At 39.0% G+C, this 13,946-nt stretch overlaps 1 protein-coding gene across 1 annotated transcript; it reads right to left on the bottom strand.

The window, feature by feature from the left end:
- Positions 1–238: 238 nt before the first annotated feature.
- tmem54b (transmembrane protein 54b) lies at positions 239–13,739 on the bottom strand. The gene is made up of 6 exons (XM_042012362.1): positions 13,626–13,739; positions 12,379–12,575; positions 11,632–11,691; positions 7,662–7,853; positions 1,706–1,852; positions 239–1,520 (listed from the first exon to the last, which is right to left on the bottom strand). The coding sequence occupies exons 1-6, from the start codon at positions 13,636–13,638 to the stop codon at positions 1,170–1,172; spliced, it is 960 nt and encodes a 319-aa protein (XP_041868296.1). The 5' UTR covers positions 13,639–13,739; the 3' UTR covers positions 239–1,169.
- Positions 13,740–13,946: the final 207 nt, after the last annotated feature.

The raw sequence follows: 13,946 nt of genomic DNA on the forward strand, positions 1-13,946 counted from the left end.
GACTGTCATTTTTTATGTGGCAAATACAAATGTCTGATTGGACTGCAAAACATTACTATCATACATTTAAAGTATGTCAAGGTAAACTGTAGGTCTTTGTTAACACACCTGTCAGGATCTTAACCTGTGTGCTTCAGTGTTAACCAGTCATACCTGTCAGGCCACTAGCTTCCATTACCACATGCTGTAATTAAATGTTTTCACAAAGTTTAGACACAAGGCACAGAACATTGAGTAATTTGAGTAAAAAAATTTATTTATGTAGGAAATAAATATGAAAAGTTGCTATACTAGCTCATCTTGACCCAAGAGCAGGGGGGGAAACCCCCTTTATGTTGCATACTCAGTCCAGCAACATTTAGAGGATCCATCCTTAGGTTGCTCAACTGAAGGCACGTTAACACGTATTTGGCATGTCACAGCTTAATTACATGAAAAACCATTCAGAGAAATAAAGTCAAACATTTTTAGAAAATACAATTTTGTTGGGCAGACTAAAATATCTCCAAACCTCTCCATAAATAATTAGCTTAGCAAACAGCTGGACAGGAGAACACAGCTAGCATAACCGTTAACCTTATTGAGAAAACTTCAGGGCGGGGGGAATGGTTGAAGGAGATTTAGGTGTTCATAAATAAGCTTGAGGTAAGCTTTAGCCCCCCCACTACCCCCTCCACACACACACACACACACAAACAAAAAAGCCTTAAAGCTCCTACGCTAACTTAAGCTAAATATGTTTGACAGCTCTGTAGCCACACTTTGCGCAGACACAGTAGTATCTGTCTTCAGTTCTTGGCACGAAAGTGAGAAGCCATTTCCCATCATGTAAAACCCATTAAGAACTGGCACCACATCCACATTTGAAAGAATTTAACTTAGTTTTCTTCTTCAATTTGGATATTTTGTTCCACACAAGTAGAAAAACAGAAACTACCACACAACTGGTATCTTCAACAATGTGCAAACATTACAACCCTCAGAAAATTCAGGTCAGGTCCACTAAATAAAACATCTCCAGCCTCTCCGGCCACAGCTTTCAACTGAATCTGTACGGACAGAGAATGAGTGGTGTGTGGCATCTGATTCCCTGTGCTGTAGCTAGAACAAGAGTGTAAACCTTTACAGCACTATCCTTTATTCAAGAAGATTTGGAAAGTCAAATATAACTAAATCCAGAAGCTGGACCTTTCTTGTGTACCTCTCTGCAGGAGCTGGTGCTGCTCTGGTGTCTTTTCTTGGCTGTCAGCCCTCATTTCTGACTTTTTTCTGACTGACCTCTCCCTATACGGTTGGCGAAGAGGCTGCCTCTCTGAGTGAGGAAGACTCCGGTGCTGACGGGAAAGATGCTGTGGAGGTGGTGGATGTTGGTGCTGTCTTGGGGGTGCAGAAGCCCGTCTCGGGAGTTCATGATGGTGGTTTCTTGGAGGATCGATGTAAATTTGTACAGGTTCATTGTGTCTTCTTGGAGGTTCAGCATGGACAGGGCAAGTTTCCTGCACTGGCCTCACAACATTAATCTATAAATAAAAAGATATTAATTAATTAAATAAAATATTGATAGTTTTTTTTTTTTTTTATCAGTTTTCTAAAATAATGCCCAACTAAAACAGTCTCATGCATAATCTCTCTACCATGAAATATACATTTTGAAGGACATCTGCATTATCTATCAATTCATTATTTATCTGCATTAAAGACTCACAGCTCTGGAGCAGTGTGCAGGTCTCTTCCTGGTTGGACAGCAGGGCAGGCCCAGGAAGGAAATACAGGCAGCGAAGCAACGGGCAGAAAACACTAGCTGAATGAAACATGTCACAATCAGAGGCACCCAAAGGATCAAAGTGGTACTCTGGGGAGGAAAGAGGAGGAGAAAGATTGGTATAAAACACCAGCTGGATCATTCAGAGCTTAATCTGAAACAAGAGAGCTTAAAGGGCTGGATGGACGTGATGCTCGGTTATTCTCAGATGGTTGCAAAAAAATAAAAAAATAAATAAAAATAACTCAACCAAGTCTGGGAATTTCAGTTTGCAGAGGAGAGTCTGCACTGTGAATAAAATATGCAGAGCAAAACATATCAAAGTGTGTAGAGAGAATTTAAAATATGGGAGCTGTTTCTTTTCCTTTTATGTGTATGCTTACTTTTAGACAACAAAGAGAATAAGAAGTTTAACAACACAAAGTTTGGTGCATTCTTTGAAAATCATGATAAAATATGCAAGAAGCAAAGAAAATAAACCATGCATAACCATCATCACTGTAGCCCGCAAGCAACTAGGACGATCAGAAACCAAAGTCAATGAAATTTACCCTCCTGCGATCGTACTGGAGGTGTACTCTTCCTCATGTGGTTCTGAATAAACACTAAGATAAGCAGTCTTTGTAGATAATGGCAAAAAAGTTCAGTTTTGAGTTGAAACCCAGTTTAAACTGGTTTATTACCAACTTTATTTGGAGGTCAAACAAGAAGGGAGCCTACCTAAAACAATAATCCTCCTCACTTTAGGAAACCTTACTTTTTCACATTTTTTCCACATGGTTTTTGTCTTTAAAACTACAATCCAAGTTATGAAAGAGTTATGAAAGAATTACAAGAATTCCCATTAATGTTAGCTACGTTCTTGACCATTTAGATGACTTATTGTTGCTGTTTAGCTGCATAGCTAAACTAGCATGACAAGTCACTGAAAGTGACAAGCAGATCCAGCTTAGCTAAGTATACTTGAGGTAAACACAAACACCCCACAGGCATGTTTGAATTGTAGGTTTTATTGTGATAAAGAAAAAGTCTTTTTCCTCGAATATGTTACAAGCCCAACTCCAAATAAGTTGGGATGGTGTGTTAAATCTAAATAAAAACAGAATGCAATTATATACTAATCTCATAAACCCGGATTTTATTCCCAATATTTCAGCATTCCAGCATTTCTGGATTCAGTGAATTGTGTTCACAGACGGATTTCTGGAAGTTTTCCTGAGTCCATGCAGTGATTTTCAGTAGGAGATCATGTCTGTTTTTAATGCAGTGCTGCCTGAGGGACAGAAGATCACAAGCCTTCAGTTTTGACCTTTGGCCTTGTTTTTGTGCACAGAGATTCCTTCTGATTCTTGAAAATCCTTTGATAATATTTTAAACAGTAGGATCTTCAAAATCTTCACAATTTTACATTGAGGCACATTTTTCTGCAATTGTTCCAGTTTTTTGATGTTTGTTTGTAGCAGAATGGTGAACATCTGTGCATCTTTACATCTGAGATACTCTGCCTCTCTGAAATGCTCCTTTCATATCCAGCAATATAATCGATCTGCTTACAATTAACCTAATTAGTTGTCTCATTTTTTATTTGTCAATTACTTTTCCAGCCTTTTGTTGCCCCTGTTTCCACTTTTTTTGACAGATATGTTGCTGACATCGAATCTGTGTCCTTAAAAGCCATGTGTATACATTTACATACTTTCTCACTACCTTCATCAACTGTTAATTGAAACTATCCGTTCAGCCTGGCATCAGAGGAAATGCGGAGGCCACAAACTTATGCTTCACGCTTTGCCACGTTAACCACATCTACCTCAAATGTCTGACCAATCACACAGTACTTCTCGTAGCCCCTCGAGAAGAAAGCTCAGCCGATGTGTCGAGAACAAGCACCAAGCTGTCCCCATTCACGTGTGTCAGCTACGCTGGCCCCTGTGAGTTTTAATCCATCCTAACACCAAAACACAGTTCTTTGTTGAGACTTTAGAGCTTCCTTTTAATGATCTGCTGAATCAAACATCTCAGATTCAGATTAACACCTCATATCAAGTAAGTACAAGTTTGAACATTTCTTTTCTGACAAACTTAAGTTCAGTTCCTTTATTGTCCCTCAAGGGGAAATTTGTTTGCAGTGCAACAAACAAGGGACAATCAAGACAACCAAGACAATACAATCACAGCCACTCTCTCACCTTGAATAAAATAAAAGGGTAAAATCAAGACGTCAATAGAAAAATAAATCTATAAAAAGAATAAAAAACAATACTAATAATTCAAGTTTTTAGTATTGTTCATTATTTGGCCTCAGTACGCCTGATGCTGTTTGTGTTATATGTTGTTATTGTCTAGTCTTGGACAGGTTGTACTGGAAACACAAATTTCCCTGAGGAATTCCAAAGTGATTAATAAAGTATTTCTGATTCTGATTCTGAAATCAAGTCTTTTAAATAGATTTCCAGGATAATGATGGCTAACAAGGATGAAGATGGGACGTGAAGAGGATTCAGGCATCAGACAGTATGTTTACCAAGCTGCCAGTGGGTTGGCTGGCTAACACTTGTACAGACTGACCTTGAGTGCGCAAACTTGAGGTCAGTGCAAGGCAGCTAAAGTGTACAGCCAGTCTCCGACCAAGAGAAGTTTAACATAAAAATTATATCATTGTCAAAAAGGTATCAAAAAAAAAAAAAAAAATGCTGGTTGTCTCAACTGAATATTAAACCTAACTTAGACACAATCAAGCAGCTTGTAACTCTATCACAACCCAACGCTGGTGGAAGTTAATCTGCTCCAGACTTACAGCAAGAAGCCCTGCATGGAGACCCAAACTGAATGCTGCAACACTGAATAGACAAGCATGGATAACAACACACTGTCAGGTGGTGAGACTTCTCTTTGATTGTGTGCTAGAATATTAACATCAAAAAAAAAAAAAAAATTACTTTTTAAACAATGCTCTCACCTTCATGTAAACTTAAATATATACCCAGTTAACAGACAGTACAGCAAATGTAATAATGAGGCAAGTTCAGCATTAAATCACATAATAACTGAAAGAATAGAAACAGCTGAGGGGAATGTACATCTATGAAGTGCTGGGTTTGTGCTATTGACAGCTAAAATCCGACTTTGAGCTATAAAATCCTCTGTGCATCTACATCTGCTCCTCCATTAACCCCTTGTATCAAGAATAAATCCAGCTTAAGGACGCTTAACTGACAAACTGTCAACCACACGTTAAAATGCCACAGTGCTGCTGATGTGTGGCCGCAGCTGTGAGGCTGAACAGCTCTGACAGTCCATCTGTAGCACACTGGAACAGGACACAGCCTGGAGTGGACCGACAGGGTCAGGTCAGCGTTTCTGCTACCAGCCCATCAGCTGGAAAGCGTGACCGACTTAGTGGCAGAGTAGACAAACACCATACCTCCCTAACACAATGTACTCCTTCTCATACACACCAGCACAAACATGCTCTTAAGCTGCCGGTAATACCATATTCCCATCAAACAAAGGATGTTTCCTGTAAATCAAATTTACCTTGTCTGCTATTAACTGCTGCAATGATCTTTTCAACAAGCTGTTACCAGGACTTAGAAGGTGATAACATGATGTTGTTTAGTATTCTCAAAGAGGAAAAGTTCCAATTTGGTTCGACAGATAACATTTCCTTCCTTCACACCTGTTTAGGACATCCGGACTTTGCAAGGATGTTCATTAAACGTGTCATGCATGTTCATACACTCGCCGCCTACTTTATGAGCTGCACCTATGCTTGTTAACACAAATAATTATTCAGCCAATCACATGGCAGCAACTCAATGCATTTACTTATGTAGACACAGTCATAATGGCATAATGGCATGATGAAGTTCAAACTGAACACCAGAATGAAGAAGAAAGGGGATTTAAGAGACTTAGCATGCTTGCTGGTATACTGGGATTTTAATGCACAAGCATCTATGGTTTATAGAGAATGGTCTTCAGAGAGTATCTGTGCCTTTATAACTTTATTTAGATTATTGCAACTCTTTATTTGTTGGTGTAACAGCATGACAAATGACATGATCACATTACATGTTTTTTCCTCCTTACGCTGTCTTCCCATCTATTAAATGGGAGTTAGTGGTCTCCAACCTATTTTTCTTGGGAACCTCCTTCGTGCAAAAACTAAAATGCCATGGACCCCCCTGCCCCACCCCCTATTGAAACCATGCTTGGTTTTGTGCTTTCAAAAGTGAGATTCTCACCATGAATAATGAATAATGTATTCTGACTGAGTCCTGTCTTTTGATAAAACCTAAGTTAAAACAACAACATATAACCTTTTTGTTTTTCTTAAAATAGAAACAATGTGTGGACATTAATCACAATGGCTCTGGATGTTCAAAGTCTTGGGGACCCCCTGTGATAACCCAGGTTGGGAACCACTGTATTAAAAGGGTCCATTTTAACATCTTATTACTTGTTTTTAGGTGTCCTTAAGGCTTGGCGGCATCTTATCTGAACATCCAGTTGTCTTCGGAGGTTGTTTAGAAATTTTACTGGAAATGATGAGGTTTGTTTTTTCGAACTGAGAAGTCATAAGTTGCAGAAGACCCCATGATTCCAGATTCAAAGATGGCTGAGCCCAGTTCCAGCTGTTGTCCTTGTCAGTTGTGGATCCTAATCAGTGGAACAGCTTATCTTTTTATGTCAGACCCTTCATCATTTTAAAGTCTCGTTGAAAACACATTAACCACCACAGCTTTCCAGAGTATTGCGACATCTCTGCAGCAACTGTGTAATATGGAGCAAAATCTCTGAGAAATGTTTCCAACACCTTGCTGAATCTGTGCCATGAAGAATTAAGACAGAAGGGTCCATCCTGGTACTTAATAAAGTGGCTGGTGAGTGTAGCCTAGCTTACATTAGCTTAGCTTTTAACCAAATTTTATTTGATCTTAAATTATTTTAAATAATTTTATTTCATGTTATTTTATTTTCATTTTATTCAACTGTATTACTTCTTATTTATTTATTAATTTACTTATTTATTCATTAATTCTTAGCTGTTCTAATTGTTTCTTAAGGCCGTTTAATTTTAATTGTAACTCCAGTGTTTTCCTCGTGGGGATCCTCCACACCGGGGGTTTTGCCTACTCGGTCTGGGGGCTGCTGCCGCTATGATTGCACCAAAAGGGATGACTGGGGCCCTGCACTGCAGCCTTTTAGCTGTGGTGTGGGCCCCGGTCTGTCCTGATGGGGGTGGTTGCCGCTGTTAGACATGGGTGTACTGGCCCCTGGTGTGGATGGACCCCCATGACACTGATATTGTTTCCTCACAGCAGCATCAGGCCGGATGCTTATCACTTTTAGTATTTTATAATAACATTCAGTTCGACACAGAAATAAGAGAATCATGTTTGTATAGAATGGGGAGGGGGGTCTGCTTGGTGTGTGTGTGTGTGTGAAATATTTTGGTGAGTGTTTATTATTTTGGTGAGTGTTTCTATTATTATGTATTTCCACTTTTTGTTTTTAATATGCATAAATGTTTTTAATCATGTAAAGCACTTTGTGTTGTATGAAAGGTGCTTTATAAATAAAGTTCGATTTGATTTGAGTTGAGTTGTAAAGTTGAACTGGCTTTTGATTTTTTCTTGCATATAACATCCCTGTAACTACACATGGTTGACGTTTCTCTGGGACCTTTAGCAGACATACCAGGAATGTTTAATGCTTGACTGCTTGAAAGTCCAGATTTTTCTTATCTGCAAAAGTCCTAGATCTGCCACTGGATGAAAAGAAATGTGTTTTTGAGCATTGCAGAATGTAAACCTCTGCTAGCAAACCCAAAGCTAAAATAATGAGGCTGTTTATGAGGATTACATGAGCTATTTAAGTATCGTGATATACTCACATAGATGCGAGTGGGGTCAAAAGGGCACTCGTTGGTGACACTGGAGTAGCCAATGGCATCGGGAAAGCGGCAGTGAGTTAGAAGGCTCTGCCCACCGTGAACGATGGCCATCACCATGGACACAAAGAGCCCGATGGATGAGGCTGCTGCCATGAGAGCTGAAACCAGACTGACTGTGAACAGAGACCACATCTGGGGGAAGAAAAGAGACACAAACTTAAAATAATCATGAAAGAAAGTCTTGATCACTGCTATAATAAAGCTTTAATGCTCCCTGTTGGGAAACTGGGTCATCTGCAGCAGTAAACAGATAAAAAGGCAACAGAGAGTAAACAACATCAGATGTTTTGACACGTCACAGCAACGAGAGGACAGGTGTATTAATGGAGGCTGTTTTGCATTTCTTCCCATTAATGTCCATGCTGACTTACTGGATTTCTGAGCATTAAATGGAATGGAGCCATCATTATTCACCAACTTAGACATGCTTGCTGTTAAAAAAAAGGTCTGCACCAACAGAAAGTAGCTCTAAAGCAAACATTAAAACAGAAGCTGGAAAAAAGTTTGAAAAAAATGACCATGGGCTTGTGCAGTTCAGAGAACGTGTCAAGTTTCATTATGGGTTCATTTATTAGGAAAAGGCTTCAACCAATGGTTACCTCTCATTATCCTTCTTTTGATTTTCTTATTTTATTCTAATGATTTATTGAGTTATTTATCCTGCATTTTTTGGAGAATTGTTTGTGCGCCTCTCCTAAACATTAATGGTGCAAGTAAAAGATGCAGTACTATCAGTGACCAGCAGAGGCAGTGCATCTGCAAACAAGACGGATGGCTTTGATTTATGGACTTTAAATACCATCAACTATTCCTCTTTTGTCGCTGTCTCTTCTGCAATATTAACATCAACAAAATACTAACCATCTTGGATACACTCAATTCCTGCACCTTGATTTGTGTACTTGTATTCCCACAAGAGATGCTAGTAGAGGAAGTGAGGTAATATGTATTTAAATGCGATCATTTCATACTCATGTCAGTTAAAAAGTGACACAACTTTAATGGAACATTTATTCAAAATTTCTATCAGAGCTGCATTAAAAGGCATTAGTGACATTGGAAATAATAAACTGTATAAAAGTCACACCTTCTTCAAATGTCATGGATGCTGTTAAGATTTCCAGAAAGAAACACTGGAGTATCCTTGCTTATAGCTCCTCCAGAAAGCCTCCCATCTACCTGATCCTCCCTCTTTCAGATGTATTTTATAATAGGCCCGTGTTTAGCTGGATGTAGGATGCGACACACTGAGCAATGCAGTCATCTGATTTGTCTTCATGTGAAAACAAGCAGTTTTTGTCTGTAGGGCTCCACCAGAGATACGGTACATTAAAAGTTCTTACTGTGGTTTCAGGAGTTGTTAAAAGTGGGATGATGACATATTTATTTTTTAAGTAGCACTATGTAACATTCTGACCTTAAAAATATGTGTTTCAATGGAATGATGGCATTTATTATGTACATTTTTGGAACATCCTAAGGCTGAGAAACCACCTCACGCCAGTAACTGGATATCAACATACTGGCCATTTTGAATGTGAACTGTGGCTGATTCATGACAGAAACAGAGGACATGAGCATGGAAAAGAAAGAGAGAAAGGGACAGAGCAAGAGATAAGACTTGAGTTAACAGACTGAGTTTTATTAGGGGAGAGAAATCAGAGAAGAGATAGGATGCAACATGCATGAATAATTAACCATCACCAAAATCCACCAAAGTTCAGAAGTGCAGCTTTAAAGATCTTTTAAGTTCTGTGTTCTTTAGTGGTACATTATCAGGGCTTTGCACTGTTCACAATGGAGCCAAAAAGAAAATTATCTTTAACAAAATATGGACTTAAGAGGGTATCTCATGAAATAATAAGGGAATTTTGGTTGCCCCCTGCTGGCCAGAAAGCAGAATGCTGATTTAAAGCACTGGCTTCACATTTCAGACTGGGGGCAATGTTCATCTGTTTACTTGTAAAGCAAGTTTACTTGTGTAGCACATTTCATGTACAAGATAGTTCAAAGCGCTTTACATAAAACATTAAAAACATGACAGCAAGGTGAAGAAGAAGCATTCAAAAGGTACATTAAAAACAAACAAGAGGCTAAAAAATTCACTAGAAACAACTAGTGGAGCATTTGGCAACATACTAGGTTAACTGGGAGCTGGTAAGTAACATGACTGAGTATAAAATAAGAATTTCAGGGAGTCAGAATCTCTCAGATGTTCAGATAGGCAGAGGTCAATCAGTCTGTCATAAACTGCTTCTAAAAAATTGTGGAACGATTTCACAAAAATGTTTTTCAATGCAAAATGCACCATCTACAGTGTAAAATATAATCCAAGATTCAGTGAATCAGGGGGAATCTTGTAACCTGGGGCAAAGCCAAAGGTCACAACTGAATGATCTTCAGTCCTTCAGGCAGCACGGTATAAAAACAGGCATGATTTTCTACTGTAAATCACTCCGTGGGCTCAGGTACACTTCCAGAAATCACTGTCTGTGAGCACCTTTCAAAGCCTGCAAAACCCTAACCCTGCAAAGGTTCCACCAATGCTGAAAAAGGTGGAGGCTTTACAGCAACATCTGCTCCTATCCAGTCTTGCAGATTTTAGCAAGATAATGCTAAACCAACTTACCAAAACTAAAGCTATGTCATGCAAAGAAGAGGCCATATGTGAATGTGAATGGCATCTTCGATGGGTCCAAAGCGCATTTAAAATGGTTTAAGATAATGGATAAAAAATTTAAATTCCTTTATGATACCATGGACAATGTGTCCTGCAGACTGAAGAGGAGAGGGAGCATTCAGCTTGTTATCAGTGGACAGCCTGCATCTCAGATGGTATGGGGTTGCATTGTGGCCTGTAGAGTGGGCAGCTTCCAAATCTGTGAAGCTCTATCAATCCTGAACAGCACATGGAGGTTTTATAGCAACGCCTGCTCCCATCCAGACAACGTCTCTTTCGGGAAAGGTCTTGTAGATTTCAGTAAGACAATGTAAAACCACATCCTGCATCCATCACAAAAGCAGACCAGAATGGGACAAGACTCTTCCCCTAAAACTCCAGTGACAGGTCTCTTCACTTCCCAGATGTTTACAGACAGCTGTTAAAAGAAGAGGGGATGCTACACAACGCTAAAAATTAACCCGTTCCAACTTTTTTAGATGTTTTGCTGCCATCATATTTGAAATGAGCTAATATTTTCCTTAAAAAAAATGGTAAAATGTCTCAGTTTCAACATCTGATTATGTTTATCTTCTATGCGTTCATAAGATTTACACATCAATGCACTCTGTCTTATTTACATTTTACACAGCACGTCAGACTTTTTTGGAATTGGGGTTGTATTTATATCATACACTATGTGCAATAACAAAAGCCGCATAAGGAGTCGTTTGACTTTACAAGATGAGACAAAGGTACAGAAAGTCATTAGACCTTTAAAAAGTCATTTTAAGATGACTAAGCTGTCAAATGAAGTGCAAAAAAACTTTTCAAAGAGATAAGAGGCTCTGGTGACAAGCACATACAAGCGATAAAGGTATGTAATGTTTTCATTCATGCCATGAGATACTCAATGAATGAATAAGAAAAGACATTTGGTGTGCCTGTTAGCCCTTCCATGCCTTCTCCACGATGACTCGCTCACAAACAGGGTGAAATAGGGTGTGGTTTATTGAGCTTAGGCTTATTCTTTCATTGTAGCCGTCTGCCTCATCAGGCTCGTCTGAGCAGCCTGACAGCTGAGTCTGAGTAAACAACGGAAAAACTGGGCAGCACAGACTGGAGGTAAAGAGTGGAAAAAACAGAAACTATTCCAGCTCTGCAGGCCTGAGCTGAAACGGAATGGAAATACTAATTTGGTGCAACATGGGTGAATCAATCACACGAAATAAAGCCAGAAGTGATACTAACCAGGCCTTTGCTCTTCTTGTTCTTGGACAGGACAATAGCCAGAATACCAACGATTGCACCCTGCAAAGAGAGGACAGAAAAGACAGAAAAATGTTAACAAAAGATGAAAAAGAAGAGCACCTCCTCTGCCGAGGGCAAACTCGGTTTGCATTATTAACAATGCTAATATCAAAGCACCCCAAACTTTAAATGCTCTTCCTCTGGCCACGTTACAGCTCTATATTAAGTGGTTAGTTGGTATCAGTAGTTTTTAAGTAATGCTTTTGTATTTGTGTTAGCAAAGATTACTCATGCAACTGCTCTAGTTTTTGTCTGTGTAAAAGAAAATAAAACAAAAATGGTATGATTACACACAACTTACAAAAGACCCTTCTGAACTTTAAAGGTGTTTTGACAAAACACAAATTTGCCCTTTAAGTTTTACATCTAATCCACCTTAAATGATCCATATGAGATTTAAGAGAAAAAAATGCAAAAATAATTTAGCTAAATTTGTCTTCAACACTGACGTATTTAATGAAAGTAATCATTGTGTTGTCACATTACTCATCTACAGGAAGAAAGCACCAACAAAAGCTAAAAATAGTTAAAAGAATCAGTGGAAACCGGAGGTGCTGTTGGTACATTTTATGAGCTGTTCAAGCAGAAAAAGAAGAATGCTTCAACATTCTCTCCATACCCTCTAGAAAGACTCCCACCTTGACCTTGCAGAAATGCTACTTATACTGGTCTTTGTATAGCACTTACCAACAAGCCTGTACTGAGAGCGACCACATTGGAGATGGCATACTCCATGGCCCGGGCCTGCATGTGCAGGTTTATGTGTCTGAGCACCACGCCGTGCACAAGCGCTCCCAGCAGGAAGTTAACATGACCGATGAGGATCGTGCTTAGGCCCATCTTCATCAGGGCTTTGGCCTCCTCCAGGTTGGCACAACACACTCCTGAGGAGGGAGAGAGGAAGAGGAGAAGCAGACGTGGCTTCACATAGTGTTGCATCATTCATGTTGTATTGATCAGAAACACAACGTCCAGGTCAAAAGCAAAGCAGAGATGTCACCTGCGTTAATGATTGGCTGCAGAGTTGCATGCAGTAGTTACAGTACAGACTGTTTGAACTGGCACAGTCCAAAACAAGTGTGGCAAAGTTGAATTAAAGAGAAATATCGGATGGTACAATAAACTAAATAAAATAGAAAATATTTAGGACAAATTTCATGTTATTTGCACTTTTACCTGAAACTGACCCTTAAATGTTCTTACAAGCAATGAATATTCTAAACTGAGCCAAATAACATCTTGTTTGTGGATAAATACAACACGGAGAAGTCCCCATTTTGATCTCATCTAATGAGACTGATTTAGTTTGTTTCCTTCTGGAAAGCAGAAGCACCATGCATTCAGTTTTTTGTTTTTTTTTAAACCAAAAATGCCATGAAAGAATTTTACTCCTATGTAATGTTTCATCTGAGCAAACATGCACTTTTGCTTAACCCCTCTTTAAAATGTACAGTATGTTCAGACCTTGGGTATAAATTTATTTATTCCACAGTGATTGTCTCATCACATTTAACGACTCATGGTGTTAATATTTTCTTGGCTTTTTTGTGACTTCTTTTATGTGTACTTTGATAACTAATGTAGCCTTATTTAATTAAAGTGAATATTTACACGTCAAAACCATTTCAAAACAAAATACCTGGGGAATTCTCACGCATTCCTGCATGTTTCTGACATGCCACATGCAGAGCTGACAACTTGTACTCTTCAAAGCTGTTGGTCGAGATATTTAAACCATGACAGCCACGGGACATTTTTAAAGCAAAGCGAAATAATGTGGTTTAAAATGTGCTCGTGAAACACTAAGTTTTTTTTTCTAAAACTGCTTCATTTATCAGAATAATGCAAATGTTTCCGCAAAATATTGCAAACGCCGTTAAAGTTTTAAACGACACCAGTTCAGCATTAACTTCGCAGGTGTGGCTTTTAGTTACCTGTACCGGCCATCTCTGTTAGGTCTCCATTCGTTTTGAATGACGGAGACTCCTCTGAGAGCAGTTTCGGTTCTCCTCAAAGCAAAATATTCAGTCTGGTGTTGTGACAATTTGGTACTCCCATTAGAATGGGTTACTCTCAATTAATGCGCATGCGTAACACAAACAACCATTAAAAAAATTGCGCATGCGCTGAAGTGAACCCATATATTTTACACACTGTCGAAGTCTGAGAGCCGATTGAGAGGGGATTCCGATGGTACTGGGTGCTGGATAGTGATAGCACAACATTGTAGTAAATGAAGAATTTTTAGACAACTT

This window comes from Melanotaenia boesemani, chromosome 17 (genome assembly GCF_017639745.1).
Source record: "Melanotaenia boesemani isolate fMelBoe1 chromosome 17, fMelBoe1.pri, whole genome shotgun sequence".
Classification (NCBI taxonomy): Eukaryota; Metazoa; Chordata; class Actinopteri; order Atheriniformes; family Melanotaeniidae; genus Melanotaenia; species Melanotaenia boesemani.